Raw genomic sequence first — 18008 nt, 5'->3', positions numbered from 1 at the left:
GTCTACTTAAACAATAGTACTTAAAAGTCTTCCTGTAGACTAAAGCCATCGATTGGGGTATTTGGTCCAGTTTTCCCATTCACAAAAGACTGGAGACAACCCTTTCCTCTTAATAATGCTGTTGTGTTTTGAATTACAAATGATTTTAAGGCTTAAAAACTCACCTTTCCTGCATTTAATAATTGCTAGCATTTATATAGCATTTTAAGGTTTACAAAACACTCTACATAGATTATGTCATTTTAACTTGACAACCACCACGGGATTTGGAGACAAAGGACACGAGTTTGGTTTTGACTCTTTTGCTTCCAGTGTATGTGACCTCAGGCAAATCATTTCTTTCTGTGGATCTCAGTTTCTTTATCTACAAAATGAATTCAATGAACCAGTAGGAGACCCTTTCCAAATCTAAATCTTCTGATCCTATTAAGTAAGCAACAAAATTTGACAATGACATCAAAGGTAATGATGAAGATTGTGTTGGAAGAGAGGCCCCTCCCTAGCCCCTACCAGAGAGAGAGGGCTTGCCTGGTCTAGGTTGCCAGCGCTATGCCCTCCCTCCAACTCCATTTAGGGCCTTTACTGACTATACACAGCCACCCCACTTCAGTCATTTCCAGGCTTTGGAAAAATGAAAAGTGGCTTTTCACAAGGCGAGGGGCCTCTGGCTTAGATCTCCTTTAGGAGTAAAATATAAAACTGTTCCCAGTCAAGTTGGGTTTAATTTCTTTATAAATTCTCTAAATAATTTAAGTTCAAATTTTGCTCCATTAACAGGAGTATGCACTTTGGTGTCCTCTTCTTCTGTTTGTGTGACAAAGAATTTCCTAAAATTGGTTTCCAAAGGAGATAAGAGTTTTATCACCAGATATCTTTGAGCAGATACTGGATGACTAGTTGTTGGGAATGGTGTAGGGGGCATACTTGAACATTTACTAGATGATTTCCAAGGTCACTTCCAACCAAGAGATTTTGTGGTTTCTTAATTTCTCTGAACCTGTTTTCCTCATTTATAAAATGGCCATAACCATACTTTTAGTCCAAGTTGTAGAGAAGGTACTGCCCTGCATTGGTAGAGTGTTCTTCACCTGAGAGTTCCCTATACCCATGAAATCACAAGTCCAGTGCTTATCCCTCTCACTTATAACCTCACAGGAGGATTATGAGAGAAGCACTTTGTAAACCTTAAAGCACTATATGGATATAAATTATTATTAGAAAAGAATAAATGTTTACCTAATCAGAGCTCTAGATGGAATGAGCAAAAGGATTTATTTTCTAAGGAAGAAGACCCCCAAGTCTTTGGGCCATCTTCAGTATGAACCAAGTAGTATAAATTCAGTTTTGCTAGATAAATTTGTCTCTAAATGGGAGCTCTGGTTAATTAATTATTTCAGGGATGATTGTCAGGACCACATCCTCATTTCTCCGACGAACCACTAAGGAAATGGAGTCACTCTCTTTCACAGCTTCAATGACATCTGTGATGGAAGTGACAGGTTGTCCGTTTATGCTGGTAATCACATCATGGTTTCGCATCCCAGAGCTGGGGGAAAAGATGAAAGTAGAAAACTAGAGAAAAGGCTTTTGTCTTTACTAGATAAGAACCACACAAAGCTTGGAGACAGTTTTGCTTTATTCATCCTGGAGGATGGATTGTGTTGGGAAAAATTAATCTCCAGTTTTAGACACCCACTAGCTTTCCAACATCCTACTCCTACAGGTAAGTAAACAAATGGCAAATTTCCCCTGGATTTTCTCTTACCCATGAGCTTCCCCATTAGGCTAACTCATTGACCCCAAGCGAAAGTAAAAAGTAGTTAGGATAGAAATATGTTTTTTCCCTAAATATATAATCTAAATATATAATCTGTTTGGCCCTGATAGAAAGTTATCTGGCTCTTTTCTCTTTTCAAAAAAAAAAATTACTAGAACTAGAGAACATAGTAAGCTGAACTGTAGGCTGTGCATTGAATGATTCTAGAACTGTAGGGTTCTGTCTCTAGCTTCCTTTCTGAAGTGAAACTGGTCAGCAAAGTTATAGGGCATAAACCCAGTTCATTGGTTTCTTTTAAGGGACTAAATCATCAACATGTAGAATCTGTTGTTCTCCATGTGGAAGAAGATCAAATGTTAAATACATCAATAGAAATGTTAATAGAGTTGTAGCTATGCTAATGTTTCTGTCTTCTGAGATGTGACCTTCTCTGGAGATTCTATCCAGTAGATTATTTCCTTGGTGGGAGAGACTCATAAGAGATTGGGAGGCCCAGGAGTGGTTCTGGATACTATGAGAAATGGAATTAAAAAGGAACTTGAGAAATTGTAGAAAAATAATAGGTTTAGAAAAGATGGAAAAAAGTAGAGGAGTTGAGAGGTTTAAGAAGAAAAATCAGAACTTTTAGAACTGGGTCAATTTAGGATTGCTCTGACTATGTGTCTCTGTGTTCAGTAATGCAAGATACTAAGGATAATTCTTTGTTTAGAATCTAAGGTAGAAGGCTGTCCTAGGAAGAACAGTTTTGAGCTAGAATGAAGGCAAAAACTTAAGAACCAGACAGAAGGAAGCTTGCTTTCCTGTAACAGAGAAACAGTTGGCCTTAGATTGGAAATTAGAAGTTAAGGAGAGCTGGAAACAACTATAAAAACCTATATCAAACCCAATTTACTTTGTCAAGCCAAATTAAACAGTAAGATGATATACTAGTAAGTTCCGTATTCTGTATATACCTTGTATTGCAAACTTCATTCTCCCTTTAATAGTAACATATGCATTTTAAGCAGTTGATAAAAAGTGTTGTTGAACAATAAGGAAGATGGAACACAGGAGGAAAAGTCCATGGAATCATGGGTACTATATTTACAGGAGAACAAACACAAGCATCTTGTGAGTGGTGGTAGCAGAAAGTTTCCAAAGCAAGAGCAAAACATTCTGAGGAACCTCCTCTTTCAGGACCACCTATGGGCTTGTTTCCTCATATCAGCCGAAAGAAACTTCCAACTTCAGCCTCTTAACATTGTCACCAAGATTTTATAGAAATGCCTTGCTTCTTAAAATGTAGGATTATAGATTTAGAAGTGGAAGGAACATAAGTGATCATTAAGTCCAACCTCCTCGTTTTATAAATGAGGAAACTGAAGAAAAGATTAAGTGGCTTGTCCCAGGTCACATAGCTAATAAATGTTTAGGGCAGGATTGGAACTCAAGCCTTCCTGACTCCCAAGTCCAGTACTATGCTTCTTTAACATTAAAGACCTTTAGTAAGAGCCTACACAAAATTGTGCCTGGAAAATGAGAAGCCCTAAAATGGGGTTGCTGCTCCCTCCTCAATTAAGACTCTAAGAAAAGAAGGTCTGGTAATTTCTCAAAACATTCTCTCACTTGTGGTTCTCCTAGCTTATTTCACAAAAACCTGATGTGGAAAAAGTTTATAATACAAGACAATCTTAACAACACAAAAATACTAGTACTGTTGTTGAGACCCTGACTAAGTACCTAAATTATAGCCATATGACTTTCAAAAAAATAGAAGACCTCATTTTGTCTTTTACCTTGCAGCAGGAGTTCCTCGAATCACTTCATATACAAAGACCCCAGAACTCACATTAGGGAAATCTGGATCCTGATTCTTCATTTCTTGGAGAAGCCTAAGAAATAAGAGCAGATTTTCATGATGTTAAAATTAAAAGTGATGAATGAATGCTTTGGAATCTATGTGTGTTTCATTTTAACTCATTTGGTCTCTAGGATGTAAGAAAACTACTCAGCTTAATAGTCACAGGATTCCACCATGTTTGAACTCTCCCCAGGGTTAATAATTTCATTTTATTTGTTTATTTATTTATTTATAGTATATATATACTATATATACTATTTACATACTATAGATAGTATATATATATATATTTTTATATATATATATATAGTATATACTAAAAAAAAAACAAAAAAAGAAAGTATTCATGAAATTTTTTTTTTTAGTGAGGCAATTGGGGTTAAGTGACTTGCCCAGGGTCACACAGCTAGTAAGTGTTATGTGTCTGAGGCTGAATTTGAACTCAGGTACTCCTGACTCCAGGGCCGGTGCTCTATCTACTGCGCCACCTAGCTGCCCCGTATTCATGAAATTTTAAAAGAGCTGGTGGGGGAAGGGGAGTTATGAAAGAACAGAATAGAACAGAGATGGGTTTCATAAATGGAGGGAATACCCAGACCCCTGAGATCAGAGATTCATCAAAATAACTATAACCTAGCTCTCTACCTAGCCCTAGAAGCAGCAGCAGGATTCACAGCTTGAGAACTCGGATCACAGCAATGATAAACCCTGAGTCCAAATGAATAAGGTCAAAGCATGCTACTCTTCTGACAGGATGAATCTGACAGGCATACATTTTCAGCTGTGGCTAATCTGGGAATTTGTTTTGCCAGATGGTGGTGATACACTGAGGAATTTGGGGTTTTTTTTTTGTTTTTTTAATTTACTCATTGATTGGGTTGGGGTAAGCCGGGAAGATTAAAGGGAGGGATAGATTCATTTAAAAATGCTTGCTATTGGGGCAGCTAGGTGGCGCAGTGGATAAATCACGGGCCCTGGATTCAGAAGGACATGAGTTCAAATATGACCTCAGACACTTGACACATACTAGCTGTGTGACCCTGGGCAAATCACTTAACCCTCATTGCCCCGCAAACAAAAAAAAAAATTTGCTAGTTAAAAAAAAAATTAATATGATTTCCATGTCTCTCCAAACATCTGTAGAAAGCTGTAAGACAGAAATTACAAACGATACCAAAATGAAGTAGGGTGGGCACTGCTGTCATATTCACCAAGACAAGCCAGAATGCTATGGGTTAGGAAACTAGCTAGAGTCCAACTGCTTTTTGCCTTTCTCTCCAAGCTTTCCATCATATTCATGTAATTGACCTACAACCACAGCATGTTAGTGCATGCACAAAGTTACACACTTACCTCATCGAAAGAGGCAACATCCGGAGGCCTAAATATTTCTTCTGGGAAAGAACTTTTCCTGGAAATAAAGAATCTAATGAGTTGATGACACCCAACAGTCACCCTCCTCTGAGACAGATCTCCAAATATAAATGCTTCCATCTGACAATCTGCTTTTCCCAATTGTCAGCCAACAAACTCTTGTCATTACTCTCTAAAGAGTCACATTTCTGTAGGAAAAGAGTCAAGAGCTCCCATATACAAAATTCATTCTTAAGATATAGTTCAGGGGGCAGCTAGGTGGCGCAGTGGATAGAGCACCGGCCCTGGAGTCAGGAGTACCTGGGTTCAAATCCGGCCTCAGACACTTAACACTTACTAGCTGTGTGACCCTGAGCAAGTCACTTAACCCCAATTGCCTCACTAAAAAAAAAAAAAAAAAAAGATATAGTTCAGTCTAAACATTCTGGCCACCATCACAGGAGTGGATCACTAATAAGACCAGTTTTTCTCAAGCATACACATAAACTTTTGTGGATAATGCTAAGAATTCGGAATAGGAGTGTGAAAAATTCTAATATTCCTTACCTTTTAACTGGCGCTGATGAAATTCTGTCAAGAATTGTCGAATTCGATCTGAGGGAATAGCAAAGGAAATGCCTGCTGTCACCTTCAGGGTGTTTATGCCAATGACTTCACCATCCTAGCAAGGGAGAAAATAGATTTCAGTCACTGAATTATGTGCAATTGAGCAATATCCAGCCAATGGAGAAAGGAGACAATTAATTACCCTGTGGTCTGAAGGCACTGTGGTTGGTGGATTTTACACCCCTTAAACAGATACCCTTAGGGGAAAATTCAGTAAGGTTCTAGGTATGCTAGGATAGTTAAGGCTATATAGTCATGTAAAAGTTACCATGTATACAGGAGCAGTTGCCAAGAGAATGTAGAAATTCTGGATTTTGTATTTCATGTCATGAGCTAATTCAATTGAATTGAAGTTCAATTGGTTTCAGAAGGTAGGTGATAGGCTAGTGCCTAGGAAATCTTTGATCTTAACTGGAAATAAAAGTGGAAGGGGGAAATCTCATAATTGCTCTCATTTCTACAGTGCTTAGAGATTTACCAAGAACTTCCCTCACAAAACGTCTTTAAGGAGATAGTGCAAATATCATTACCCCCATTTTACATCTAAGAAAACTGATTCAGAGAGGTGATAGATCTTTACATCTAGTCAGTGATGAAGCCAGGACTTAAAAGAAATACAGATTTGTTTTTGTTTTACTCTAAATCCAACGTTCTTTCCATTATGTTATCCTGCCTTTCAATATCTGGTGAACTGCTCGTAACTGTTTAGAGCAGGAATTATTTAAAGACCTTTTGTACGTCCTGGTCCTCTTTGCCAGTCTGGTGAAGCCTATGGACTCCTTTTCAAAATAATGTTTTTAGGTAATTGAAGAAGATACCTAATTTCAGTTAGAGGTTAGTAAAAATGAGGAAATAATTTTTACCATAGAAATGTATTGCCCACCCCACCCCACAAAATCTATCTATCCATAGACCCCACGTTAAGAACCCCTTATTTAGAGAAACAATCATGGTTGGCCAGGGGTTATACAAACCAGGAGACACTTCCCTGTCTATTTGCCTTGTCAGTTAATTGGTGTGTTTTGCACATTGCATTGTAACAATAGCTCACAGACCCCAAACATACTTCAGCATTTAAGGAGGGACTTCCTCCCCAGACTACCAAATCAGTAAAAAATAAGAATTGAGGTGCAGAGAATATACACCAGATACAATGAATCAGATGAATCATTTATTTTGTTGCTTCGTTTTTCTCACATACGTTAGAAGCCAAATACTCACATTTCCCCTAGAGATCTAATAAAAAGTTTAAAAGTAAGGAATGAGGTGCAGCAATGAACTGTTCCTCTGGTTAAGATGAAGACTTTCTCTAAGATCTATATACCATGAAGAGTTTGGGGTGGAGATAAGTTTAGTACAATGTGTTGAATCGGGGCTCTTAAGGTTATAAGTGATCCAAAACCATTCATTCAGCTCCTTGAGGGCAAAGATGGTTTTTGTCTTTCCTTGTATCCCCAGTACTGAGCCCAGTAACTGATACATAGTAAGTGCTTAATAAATGCTTGTTGACTGACTATAAGTCTAAGTTGATATAATACATAGGAGTTTTAATTTTTGTTCAGTAACCTTCCCACACACGATATATTGACCATTTCTCTCTTCTGACCATCATTTTGAATGAAAGGAAGAAGAGAAGGGAAGGGAAGAGAGAAAAGGAAAGAGGGGAAGAGAAAGAGAAAGAAATTTTAAAAATTTTAAAGGGAAATTGAAGGCTGGCAGCTTTCTTTCCAATGAAGTCAGAGGTTTTGAATTTTCTTTAACTGTTTCCTCTAGCTCAAAGAACAGGAACAAACATCTGTTCACAGACCTCCTCAAACACTGATGCCTGACCCCAGTATCATGGAATTTGGCAGGACCTCAAACGTTAGGAAGAGATTTAAGGCAACAGAAAAATCAGCTACTCACCAAGTTCAGCAGAGGCCCCCCAGAATTCCCATTCTGCAAGACAGAATTAGAGGAAGGCAGTCACAGATGACAAATACAGTAACTATCTAAGCAGCTACGATGTATATACTATCCTCAAAAAGCAGGGCTTTAAAGCCCTTAGTTGCTTCTGGCATTGGAGATAATAGGTTATATGCCCTTGGAATTCTTCTACAGCAGTCAGCAACCCAGTTAGAGCGGGCGGTGCTAAAATTCAGCACCTTTTTAAGTAAGATCAAAAGAATCTAACACTCTAAACACCAGTTACCAGTTGTTGATTGAATCAGTGTGGTACACTCTTCACAATACCCATCACAACTCCTCTAAAACACAGAAGAGTCTTTACAAGTTGCTGTGGCTGAAAAAAACACCCTGTGGCCAACCTAGTGAAGAACCCTTTCAAATGTAGCTAGAATGTTCCCTAAGGTACTATCATATGACCAATGGCCAGGTCTGTACTTAAGTCAATCAACAAACGTTTACTAAATGTTATTTTGTGTCGGGCACTGCATTATGTGCTGAGGATACAAAGATGAAAACAAAACGGTCCGACTTTCAATGAGCTTCTATTCTAACAGGCAGAACACTGTGTACACAACTAACTAAAATTTATACATAATACATATATGTGAAGATATATCAATATACATACATATGTATATTGGATAGCTGTTTGATACCATCCATGTTGGAAGCCCCCAGTGAGGAATTTCCTCCATCCCGCCCAAAAAGAAAGCATCTTCTCTGCAATGAAGAGTCAGAGAGATGCCTGGGGCACTGAGAGATTGAGTGACTTATTCACAATCTCTTAGCCAATAGGTGCTTCAAGTGGGGCTTGAACTTGTGTATCCCAGAGTCTGAGGCCAGTAATCTATCTGCTACCACAAACCAGGTTGACACCATTCTAGTTTACTGGGACTTGCTAGAAATTGTGATCTCCTGGCAAAAACTTCAAGAACCCAAAGTCACAAGCCATGATAAGACAAGACAGACTCATGGTAAGAAGAAAAAATATATATTTAGAGACAGCCCTCACTCAGGATGCATTTCATTACTGATTCTGAGGATCAGGTGAATTGTGGACATCAAGAAATCACCCTGATAAAGCACTGGCCCTGGATTCAGGAGGACCTGAGTTCAAATCTGGCCTCAGACACTTGACAGTTACTAGCTGTGTGATCCTGGGCAAGTCACTTAACCCCCATAGTCCCACAAAAAAAAAAAAAGAAAGAAATCATCCTAAGAGGGAGGAGGAAAAAGTCTAAAGATTTCTCTCACTTTACATGATCAGAGAGTGGGCCTCCTGAATTGACTTACATTAATGATGGCATCAGTCTGGATGTAGTCCATGTCAGAGTCCTTTAGACCCAGCTCCCTGCCTCCTCGTTGAGTGGTGCTGACAATTCCTGCAGTCACTGTATTCTGAAGGGAGAATGGGCTACCTAGAGCTACCACAAATTCCCCCGCATGCAGGCTGGATGATCGTCCCAGGAACAAAACGGGAAGATCAGTCTGCATTAAGGGCAGGGGTGAGGTGAGGGGGAAATGGAAACAATACAGGCAAGAGATGAAATTGTTAATTGCTACTAGTTATATACATATGTATCTTCGTATGCAGCCCTGACATCACAGTAGTTTACAATCTAAAAATTCCTCACCCACTCCCACAAAAGCTATCAAATAGTTCTCCACTAATTTCCAACATTCACTCTTTACAAAATATTACTGACAATATATAAGGATTTGTGGTTATTATATTACTTTTAAGTAAATTAGTTATACAGAACCTAAAGTTGGCGATGAAGTACTGCTCCTGCCCCAAAAACAATGTTAGGCCATAAACAGAAAGGGAGATCATCCAGAGTATCGTAGAGTAACCTCAAGATTTCCTTACAATAGTGAGATACCCCGGTATTCCCCAGTGTGAATGAGGCAAATTGTATTAGACCAGAGTATAGTCCATTGAGAAGACCCAAAGCACAGATCTCTGGAGAGAAGCTGGATCCATGAGTCTGACTTATGATGAGGAGTTAGCAGAGAAACTATGGATTACTGATGGCATAGGCCTTTACCCCAATACTATTGGTTCAGTTTAGGAATATATTTCTATTCCCCAAGAAAGCCTCAAGAAAGAGCTTAGGAGAGAAGAATGGACCATCCACTGAACCTTTTTGGAAGAAGATAGCTACAGTTTCCATTGGTACCCATTCTTCTAGTTTCCTGTATGTGATGTCTGAATCGCCCATATTTTATGACTTACATAACCCCAAAAGTCAAGTCAGTATACATTTATTAAGTACCTTCTATGTACCTAGTACTGTGCTAAGCACTAGGGATACAAGGAAAGGCAAAAGACAATCCCTGCTCTCAAATTGTTCAAAGTCTAATAGGGAGATAACATGCAAAAAGCTATGTACAAACAAGACAAATACAGGATAAACAGGAGATAAAGTAAAACCATAAATAAGATTTTAAAACTCCTAAGAAGCAGCAAGACTCAGGAAGGATGGGATCATTAGGCAGACAATATTTGAATGCTATAGACATATAAATGCACCCAAAACAAGATAGAAGAAAATAGAGAGACAAGAAGGAAGCTCAAGAGAAAGCATGTGACAAAGTTAGAAACTTTGAAAAGATATAAGGAGGAAATTTTTTTTAATCTCAGAAAGTGAGAGTTTTAGCTTTGTACCTGTACAGCCTTACCTCTGGCTCAATCTTGATGAGAGCAAGGTCAGTTTTTTGGTCAACATCTTTCACCATCGCTTCATACTTGGCCCCACTCTGGAGTTCTACATTGATCCGCTGCCGGTTAGTAAGGACATGAGCGCTGGTAACAATGAGCCCATCTTCAGACACTATGAAGCCTGAGCCACTGGATGCATGAGTATACTCACTGCTTAAAGGTGACCTGAATCCACAAGAAAAGAGTATCAGAAGCAGAGCAAGCAAACTTGGCTTTGCCCCCAGTATAGCATCATACATGTAGGTCAAGGGGTGAGGAGGGTAGCATGGCCTTCCACCAGGAAGTGATATCTCCCCAAGTATGAAACCCTTGCAGTCCCCCTCTGGCTGGGCAACAACCCTCCCTCCAGGTCATCCCATTGTTGACATATGGTTCTGTAGCCACATTCAGACTCCTTTCTTCCTTGATGCATGCTACTGCCACCACCCCTCATGTGTGGATCTTGCCCAGGTTGAAAACATTACTAGTTATGCCCCTTTTAAGCAAAAAAGCAATAAGGTCCTAGACAGTTAAATACCAGACTGAAAATCAAAGAGTGTATATTTTAATCCTTACAATTTACCTAAATCTTGTGTTTAGTTTTTGTTCTCTGAAATAAAGATGATAAAATGGTATTGTGCAAACTATTTATGTGCTATAGGAATCTGCACTTTGAGTAATAGGCATACCAGGGATGTGCTGGTAAATGTTTAACCATAACAACCAGCTTGGGGGGCGGGGTAGGGGATGCACTTTTTTCATACTTTTAAGGTTAATCTGTATTATGGACATTTTCTCCACCACTTTCTTGTCTAGATAATAAACAAAGCCATGATTTGTAGCATTTGCCAATTTCCAAAGTGCAAATGTTCACACTGAAAATTTAACAATCAGCTCTCAAAAGCCTATTCAAGTTAGCTCCAGCAGACTGCAGGCTCAACAATCATGTACAGGGTATGAATATACTTTCTAGTTATTTTGCTAGGATAAAGAATTGAAGACTTCTCCCAATGCTGCTCTAGACACAAAACCAACAAGAGGGACCATATAGGCCCTATAAGCATCTTCAGTTTATAAGGATACTGGTGATTTTTTTCAGCTCATCACCTGCCTCTCTAGTTCTCATCCCCACCTTGAATTCTGATCAACATGGGCAATAGTGTGCCCCTTTGGAAAGAATGGCAAGAGTCAAAAGGACTAGTGTTAAGTCGAAAGTCTACCACATAAAAAAAAATAAACAAACAAAAAGAAAATCTACCACACAGAGAAGTGACAACAGAAAATTTCAAAAATCATTTTTTAGCCCTGAGTTTCTGTTCCCTAAAAAGAGAAGTAACTACATCTGCGCTCTTTACCTCACAGAATTTTTGCAAGGAAATCATTACGTGATTCCTTACATGAACTATTCTTAACATTACAAATGGGCTCAGGAAAGGCCTCTTGTAACTATTTGACTTTTAACTCTTCCCAGAAACTGGGATGCTAAGCCACTGTTGGTGGAGTCGTGAAAAGATCCAACCATTCTGAAAAGCAATTTGGAAGTCTGCCCAAAGAGCTACAAAACTGTGCATACCCTTTGATCCAGAAATAACACTACTAGATTTATATCCCAAAGATATCCCCAAAAGGAGAAAAAGACCTATGTGTAAAAATATATATATTTATAGCAGCTCTTTTTTGTGGTGACTAAGAATTGGAAATCAAAGGAATTCCCATCAATCGGGGAATGGCTAAACAAGTTGTGGTATATAATTGTAATGGAATATTATAGTGCTATAATAAATGACAAACAGGATGATTTCAGAAAGGCCTGGAAAGACTTATATGAACTGATTGTATAGTGAAGTAAGCAGAATCAGGAGAACACTGTGCACAGTGACAGCAATATTGTTCAATAAAGAACTGTGAATTACTTAACTATTCTCAGCAATACAATGATTCAAGACAATCCCAAAGGACTAATGATGAAACATACTATCTACCTCCAAAGAAAGAACTGATATTGATTGAACATAGACTGAAGCATGCTATTGTTCATTTTCTTTCTTTTGTTTTGTCTTTTATTTGAGTTTTCTTATACAAAATGACTAATATGGTAATGTTTTACATAATTGCACATGTATAACCTATATCTAATTGGTTACTGCCTTGGGGAGGGAGGAAAGGAAAGATAGAATTTGGAATTCAAAACTTTAAATTAAAATGTTTATTAAAAAAAAAACTTGGGGGCAGCTAGGTGGCACAGTGGATAAAACACCAGCCTTGGATTCAGGAGTACCTGAGTTCAAATCTGGCCTCAGACACTTGACACTTACTGGCTGTGTGACCCTGGGCAAGTCACTTAACCCCCATTGCCCCGCAAAAAAACAAAAAACAAAAAACTCTTCCCAGCCAAAATCCATAGAGAACCTAAAATTATTTTCCAATTACATTACTATGTAACACAAACTTTACATCTGAAAGACTCTCATTCCATAAATTTTGTTTGGACACAGGGCAGAAACTTCAACAGTCAATGGAGTCATATTTGGGTTCAATATAAGGAAAAATTCCCTAGCAATGAGACCTACCCTCAAATGTAATGGACTTCCTTGGTGGTGGGGTGTGTATTGAATTTCCTGCTACTGGAGGTTCAATGACCACTGTCAGGGATGTTACAAAGAGGATCATGGTTTGCAGAAGGGTTGGACAGGATCACGCCTGTATTACACCTACCAGGATTATACCTCTCCCCAATTTAGTGTCTCAATTTATGATTTTAAATGCTGCTGGGAGGCAGGAGGCATGGGGGTGGGAGTACTGGACCTGGTTAAGGAAACTCCTGATTGAAGAAAATCTCTCTACCAATGCAGGTCAATACCTTCTCTGCCACAGCTAGTCTTAGAGAGTTGTCATGGGGCACTAAAGTTAGGTGATTTATCTGGGATTATATAGCCACTATGTGTTCAGGGACAGGACTTAGACATAGGTCTTCCTAGCTTTGAGGCTGACTCTCTCACTACCACACCATGCTACCATCTATCTTTTATATTCATAATAAGCATTTTACATTTTTACAATAATCATTTATTAAGCACCTACTATGTGCCAAGCACTGTGATAAGCTCTTGGGGATACAAAGAAAAGGTAAAATACAGTCCCTTCTCTTAGAAAGTTTCATAGTCTAATGGAGGAAACCACATGAAAGAACTATACAAACAAGCTTACATGGGATAAATTGGACATACTTACAAGAAGGAAGACACTAGAATTAAGAGGGATTGGGAAAGGCTTCCTGTAGATGGTAGGATTTTAGCTGGGACTTTTACAGGCATTTCCATGCACACAATTCAGGTTCTCCTCTGTGTAAAAGAACACTTCCCCAGAGAGTTTTCTTATCCTGTTGATTGGGGAACTCATCAAATTAACCACCCATGACTTCCCACAGCCAAGGATTTGCCTCCTGGCCAACTTCAAATGTTAGTACTCCCTAATGACAGCTGAATTCAATTCTACTCCTCCACATTAGAGTTTTGTTCTAGAAAAGCTTTGTGGTGCACAACTTAACAATCCCCATCCCTGATATTTACACTCTGGAGATTTTACCTTCATTTATGTCTCTGGGATACTTAGATAGGATAGCTACCCTGCTCCCCTGACCCAGTCCCATTACCTTCGGAATAGCTCCAAGTGTACCACAGATGGTGCGACCTTTTCCACCATCTCAGCGATGAAGTTATATTTGTCTCTGAGACTGCCTGCGCTTCTGGTTCCTGGGAATGAGAGTGATCTTCTTGATGGTGCCTATGCTGGTGTCCAGCACACCATAGCCACATCCAAACTTCCTCTGACAGATGTCTCTCACAATATAAAATATATCTCCTGTTACTTTCCAGAGAGGTCTTACATACTTTGAATCAATGAATAAGAACTCACCTAACTACATTATAGAGGGAAAATGTGACATGGTAGAAAAAAACTAAAAACACTGGATTTGCATCAGTGGTTGTTGTTATTGCTCAGTTGTTTTTTGTCATGTCCAATTCTTCACAATCCCATTTAGGGGTTTCTTGGCAAAAGATACAGGACCTGGGTTCAAATCCTACCTCTGTGACCCTGAAAAAACACATTCACCTAAGTCTCAATTTCCCCCTTGTAAAATGAACTCTAAATATATGACCATATTCAGCAAGTATTTATTAAGTGCCTGTTATATGCTATTAGGCATAGGAGATATAAAGACAAAAGCAAAACACTCTCAAAGGAATATATACAAAACAGAGTAATTGCAGCGGGGGAGAGGGCTGAGCTGGGGGTGGGGTGAGGGGTGGAGAGCTTAACAACTCAGGAAATCATGTAAGGCCTCCATAGGAGGCATCATCCAAATATTACTAGAAGGATGCTAGGAATGCTAGAAAACAGAAAGCAGAAAGGAGAGCATTCCAGGTATGGGGATGGTTGAAAGGAAGACAGTCTATGGAAAAGCAGAGACTGAAAAGCATTTTTGAGAATGAGCAAGTAGACCAGTTTGTCTATAATGTAGATAAACATGGTGTGGAAGGTGGGGATGGGGATAAAATATCATCTATCTGGAAAATCTGGAGACAGATTATGAAAGGCTTTAAATTCTAGGCAGAAGATTTTGTGTGTTCTTCTAGAAGCAATAGGGAGCCATTGGAGCTTCTTGAGTAAGAGAGGGTATGGTTAGACCTGAACTTTAGGAATATCAGTTTTGCAGCTATATGTCATAAGATGGATTAGAGATGGGAGAGACTGGAAGCAGGGGGCTACTGTAATAGTTCAAGCAAGAAATGGTTAGAGTCTGAACTAGGGTGGCTGCCATGTAAGTGGAGATAAGGGAACAGGTGGAAAAGATGTTCAGGTGGAAATAAACAAGCTTTGATGACCGATTACAAATACTTAATTAGTTTCATGTTGTCTCGACTGATAAAATGTAAGTTCCTTGAGGACAATGGCTAATTTATTTTGGTCTTTGTCTCACCAGCATGGTGTCCGGTGCATAGGAGGTACTTAGTAAATGCTTGTTGATTGATTATGAGGAGTGAGGAAGAATAAAGAGTAGAGAATGAGGGGCAGCTAGGTGGAGCAGTGGATAGAGCACTGGCCCTGGATTCAGGAGGATCTGAGTTCAAATCCAGCCTCAGACACTTTACACACTTACTAGCTGTGTGACCCTGGGCAAGTCACTTAACCCCAACTGCCTCACCAAAAAAAAAAAAACAAAAAAGAGTAGAGAATGAATCTGAGGTCCCAAACCTAGATGACTGGAAATATGATAGGTACCCTCAACAGAAATAAAGGAAGCTAGAAATAAAGGGGGAATGAGTTTTGTTTTGAAAACGTTGAATTTGAGATGTCTTTAAGACAACAGGTAGTTAATAATAGAGTATTAGAGCTCAAGAGAAAACTAAAAGCTGAATATGCAAACTGTGGAGTGACAAGAAGACAAAATTACCCTCACCCTTGCTAGTTATTTTCCGTGATGGTTAGGCAAAATCTAAGGCCCCCCCAAACTCTAAATCTCACTATCTCATTTGTTCCCTACCTCCAACAATCTTATGGAGTAGGCAGGAGAAGAATTAATTTATTTTACAAAAATAGAAGCTGGGACTCAAGAGTAGTCATTTGCTGAAATCTCAAGTCCAGAAAGTATCAGAGTCAGGATTAAAACCTAGTTCTCCTTACCTCCAACTTCTGGCTAGGCTTTATTATGAAAGGATTAGAGAGAATGAGACAGGAGAAAAAGAAGGAGGAGAAGGAGGAAGACTAGGAGAAGGAGAAAGAGGAAGAGAAGGAGGAAGGAGAGGAGGAGAAGAAAGAGATAGAGAGGAGGAGGAAAGAAAAGAAAGAGAGAGAAAGGAAGGAAAGAAAGAAGAAATAAAGGAAGGAAAAAGCAAGATGGGGCATAGGAGAGATTAAAATTATTTCAGAGAAAAAGAATATGAGACTTTCTTTCGAAGTCTATGAGAATAAAAAGGGATATATCACCAGGAGGATCAGCCAGGAGCAAAGGAAAGAAGGAAAAAAGAGGTGAGATACAATGGGAAGAATAAGGCCAGATAGACCTAGACAACTAGCTGGTGCAGTGGATAGAGGGTGGGACTTGGAGTAGGGAAGACTGTGACCGCCAGTTTAACCGCTCTCAGCCTGTTTCCTCATCTGTAAATAATAGCTTCTACCTCACCAGTTGTTGTTAGGATGAAATGAGATAATATGTGAAAAGCTCTATCTAAATGCTAGTCACCAGACCCAATTGTCAGATTCAAAGGAGAAACTGGAGGTGTAATATCTCTGCAAGGTGAAAAGATGTTTTACAAATGCTAATTTAAGATCCTGATTGATTACTTAGGTGGAATCGAGAATGGGGGATGAGGACACATAGACCTCCAGTTGTCGGAACAGGTATCAGGAGAGGACTGGACAGCAAGCTTACACCTCTAGTCGAGCTCACCTGAGTTGCCACAGTTTCCCTTCTCCACTGGCACGGCTGGAAGACCTCCTCGGAGGCGGGCTGCTCGGTTCTCTGCTCGGAGTGCGCACAGACTCCGGTAGGAACGGCCGTCATTGCCACACACTGGGTCCTCCGAAGCCTGGCAGACACAGGTACCCAGCTGGCCCTGGCTCTTGGCGGTCCGAGTCACGAGGCACTGCAGCCCAGGGGCACAGGGCCGACTCCAAGGGCCCCCGCACTTTTCTCCTTCCCCAGCGGCGCACACCAGGCAGCACTTACAACGGTCAGGCTGTGGAGACGCCCCCATAGGGCAGACTGGCAATGGGGGACAGCGGGTCGGGTTGCAGGTTGATGGGCAGGACGACGCGGCCCAGGGCAGTCTAGCCTGGATCCAGGGTATCGCTACCGTGGACAGCAACAACAGTCTTAACGGGAATAGACGGGCCTCCCCAGCACGCAGCGCCACGGCCATCATCCTCGCTCCTTACTTTCTCCTTAACTTTCTCTGCTATTGAAACTTGTCCTGGCACCCAATCCAGTAGAATCCTTAGGGCAAGCAACGTCCTCGCCAGGTCATGGTACCGCCTCTGCCGGAATGTGCCAGCCCCGTAGCTTTTAAGCTTTTGAGTCCCAGCAGGGCGGGACCTGGTTGATCCCTTCTAGCTGACCCACCCCTTCCCCAAACCCACATTGGCTCCCTCTTCTCACCCCCTTTCGTTCTCCTACCATAACCCAAGGGAGAGAAGGAAGTTCCCAGCATACCTAAAAATCTAGCCGTAAAATCCATAAAACTTAAATGATCTAGAGCTGAAAATTATCTTAAAGATTCTATGGGCCAACTCTCTCTTTTTGCAGATCATCGGGAATCATGGGAATACGATGAAAATGAAGCTGAAATGCAGATCACGTGAAGGAAAGTAATGTGAAATAAGGTTGGCAAAGTAAGTTGGATACATTTGGGGGAAGGCCCACAGTGTCAGGCTCTGAACGTCAGATGACAGAGATAAAGGGACTTCTTTGAAGTTAGTCAGTAAACTAGCATTTATTCGTTGCTATATGTCAGGCACTGTGCTAAGCTTGGGATACAAAGAAAGGGAAAACAACAACAGCACACATTTCCCATCTTCAAGGAACTCATCGTAATGGAGGAGACTAAGTGCAAACAATTATGTATGTTCTGGTGGTGGGACAGCTAGGTGTTGAGGTCGATGGAGTGGATAGGTAGATAGCCTGAAAGTCAGGAAGATTTATCTTCCTGATTTCAAATCCAGCCTCAGACACTTAGGAGTTGTGTGACCCTGGGCAAGTCACT

At 40.1% G+C, this 18008-nt stretch overlaps 1 protein-coding gene across 1 annotated transcript; it reads right to left on the bottom strand.

Moving 5' to 3' along the window:
• Nucleotides 1-1331: 1331 nt before the first annotated feature.
• HTRA4 (HtrA serine peptidase 4) lies at nucleotides 1332-17171 on the bottom strand. Its single transcript, XM_043982596.1, has 9 exons — nucleotides 16697-17171; nucleotides 13898-13997; nucleotides 10227-10431; nucleotides 8838-9032; nucleotides 7503-7535; nucleotides 5538-5652; nucleotides 4971-5028; nucleotides 3553-3648; nucleotides 1332-1546 (listed from the first exon to the last, which is right to left on the bottom strand). The coding sequence occupies exons 1-9, from the start codon at nucleotides 17169-17171 to the stop codon at nucleotides 1381-1383; spliced, it is 1443 nt and encodes a 480-aa protein (XP_043838531.1). The 3' UTR covers nucleotides 1332-1380.
• Nucleotides 17172-18008: the final 837 nt, after the last annotated feature.

This window comes from Dromiciops gliroides, chromosome 2 (assembly GCF_019393635.1).
Source record: "Dromiciops gliroides isolate mDroGli1 chromosome 2, mDroGli1.pri, whole genome shotgun sequence".
Classification (NCBI taxonomy): Eukaryota; Metazoa; Chordata; class Mammalia; order Microbiotheria; family Microbiotheriidae; genus Dromiciops; species Dromiciops gliroides.
Note: the sequence above shows the minus strand (reverse complement) of the source record. Positions and strands in the feature narration are given on the sequence as shown.

What these genes read in the sequence shown, in the direction of transcription:
- HTRA4 (XM_043982596.1), bottom strand. Translation starts at nt 17,171, where the DNA reads ATGATGGCCGTGGCGCTGCGTGCTGGGGAGGCCCGTCTATTCCCGTTA. An exon ending in TCATCAAGATTGAGCCAGAG is followed by an intron (nt 9,033 to 10,226) that starts GTAAGGCTGTAC and finishes CCCTTAATGCAG; the next exon opens with ACTGATCTTCCCGTTTTGTT. An exon ending in TCATCAGCGCCAGTTAAAAG is followed by an intron (nt 5,029 to 5,537) that starts GTAAGGAATATT and finishes CTTTATTTCCAG; the next exon opens with GAAAAGTTCTTTCCCAGAAG.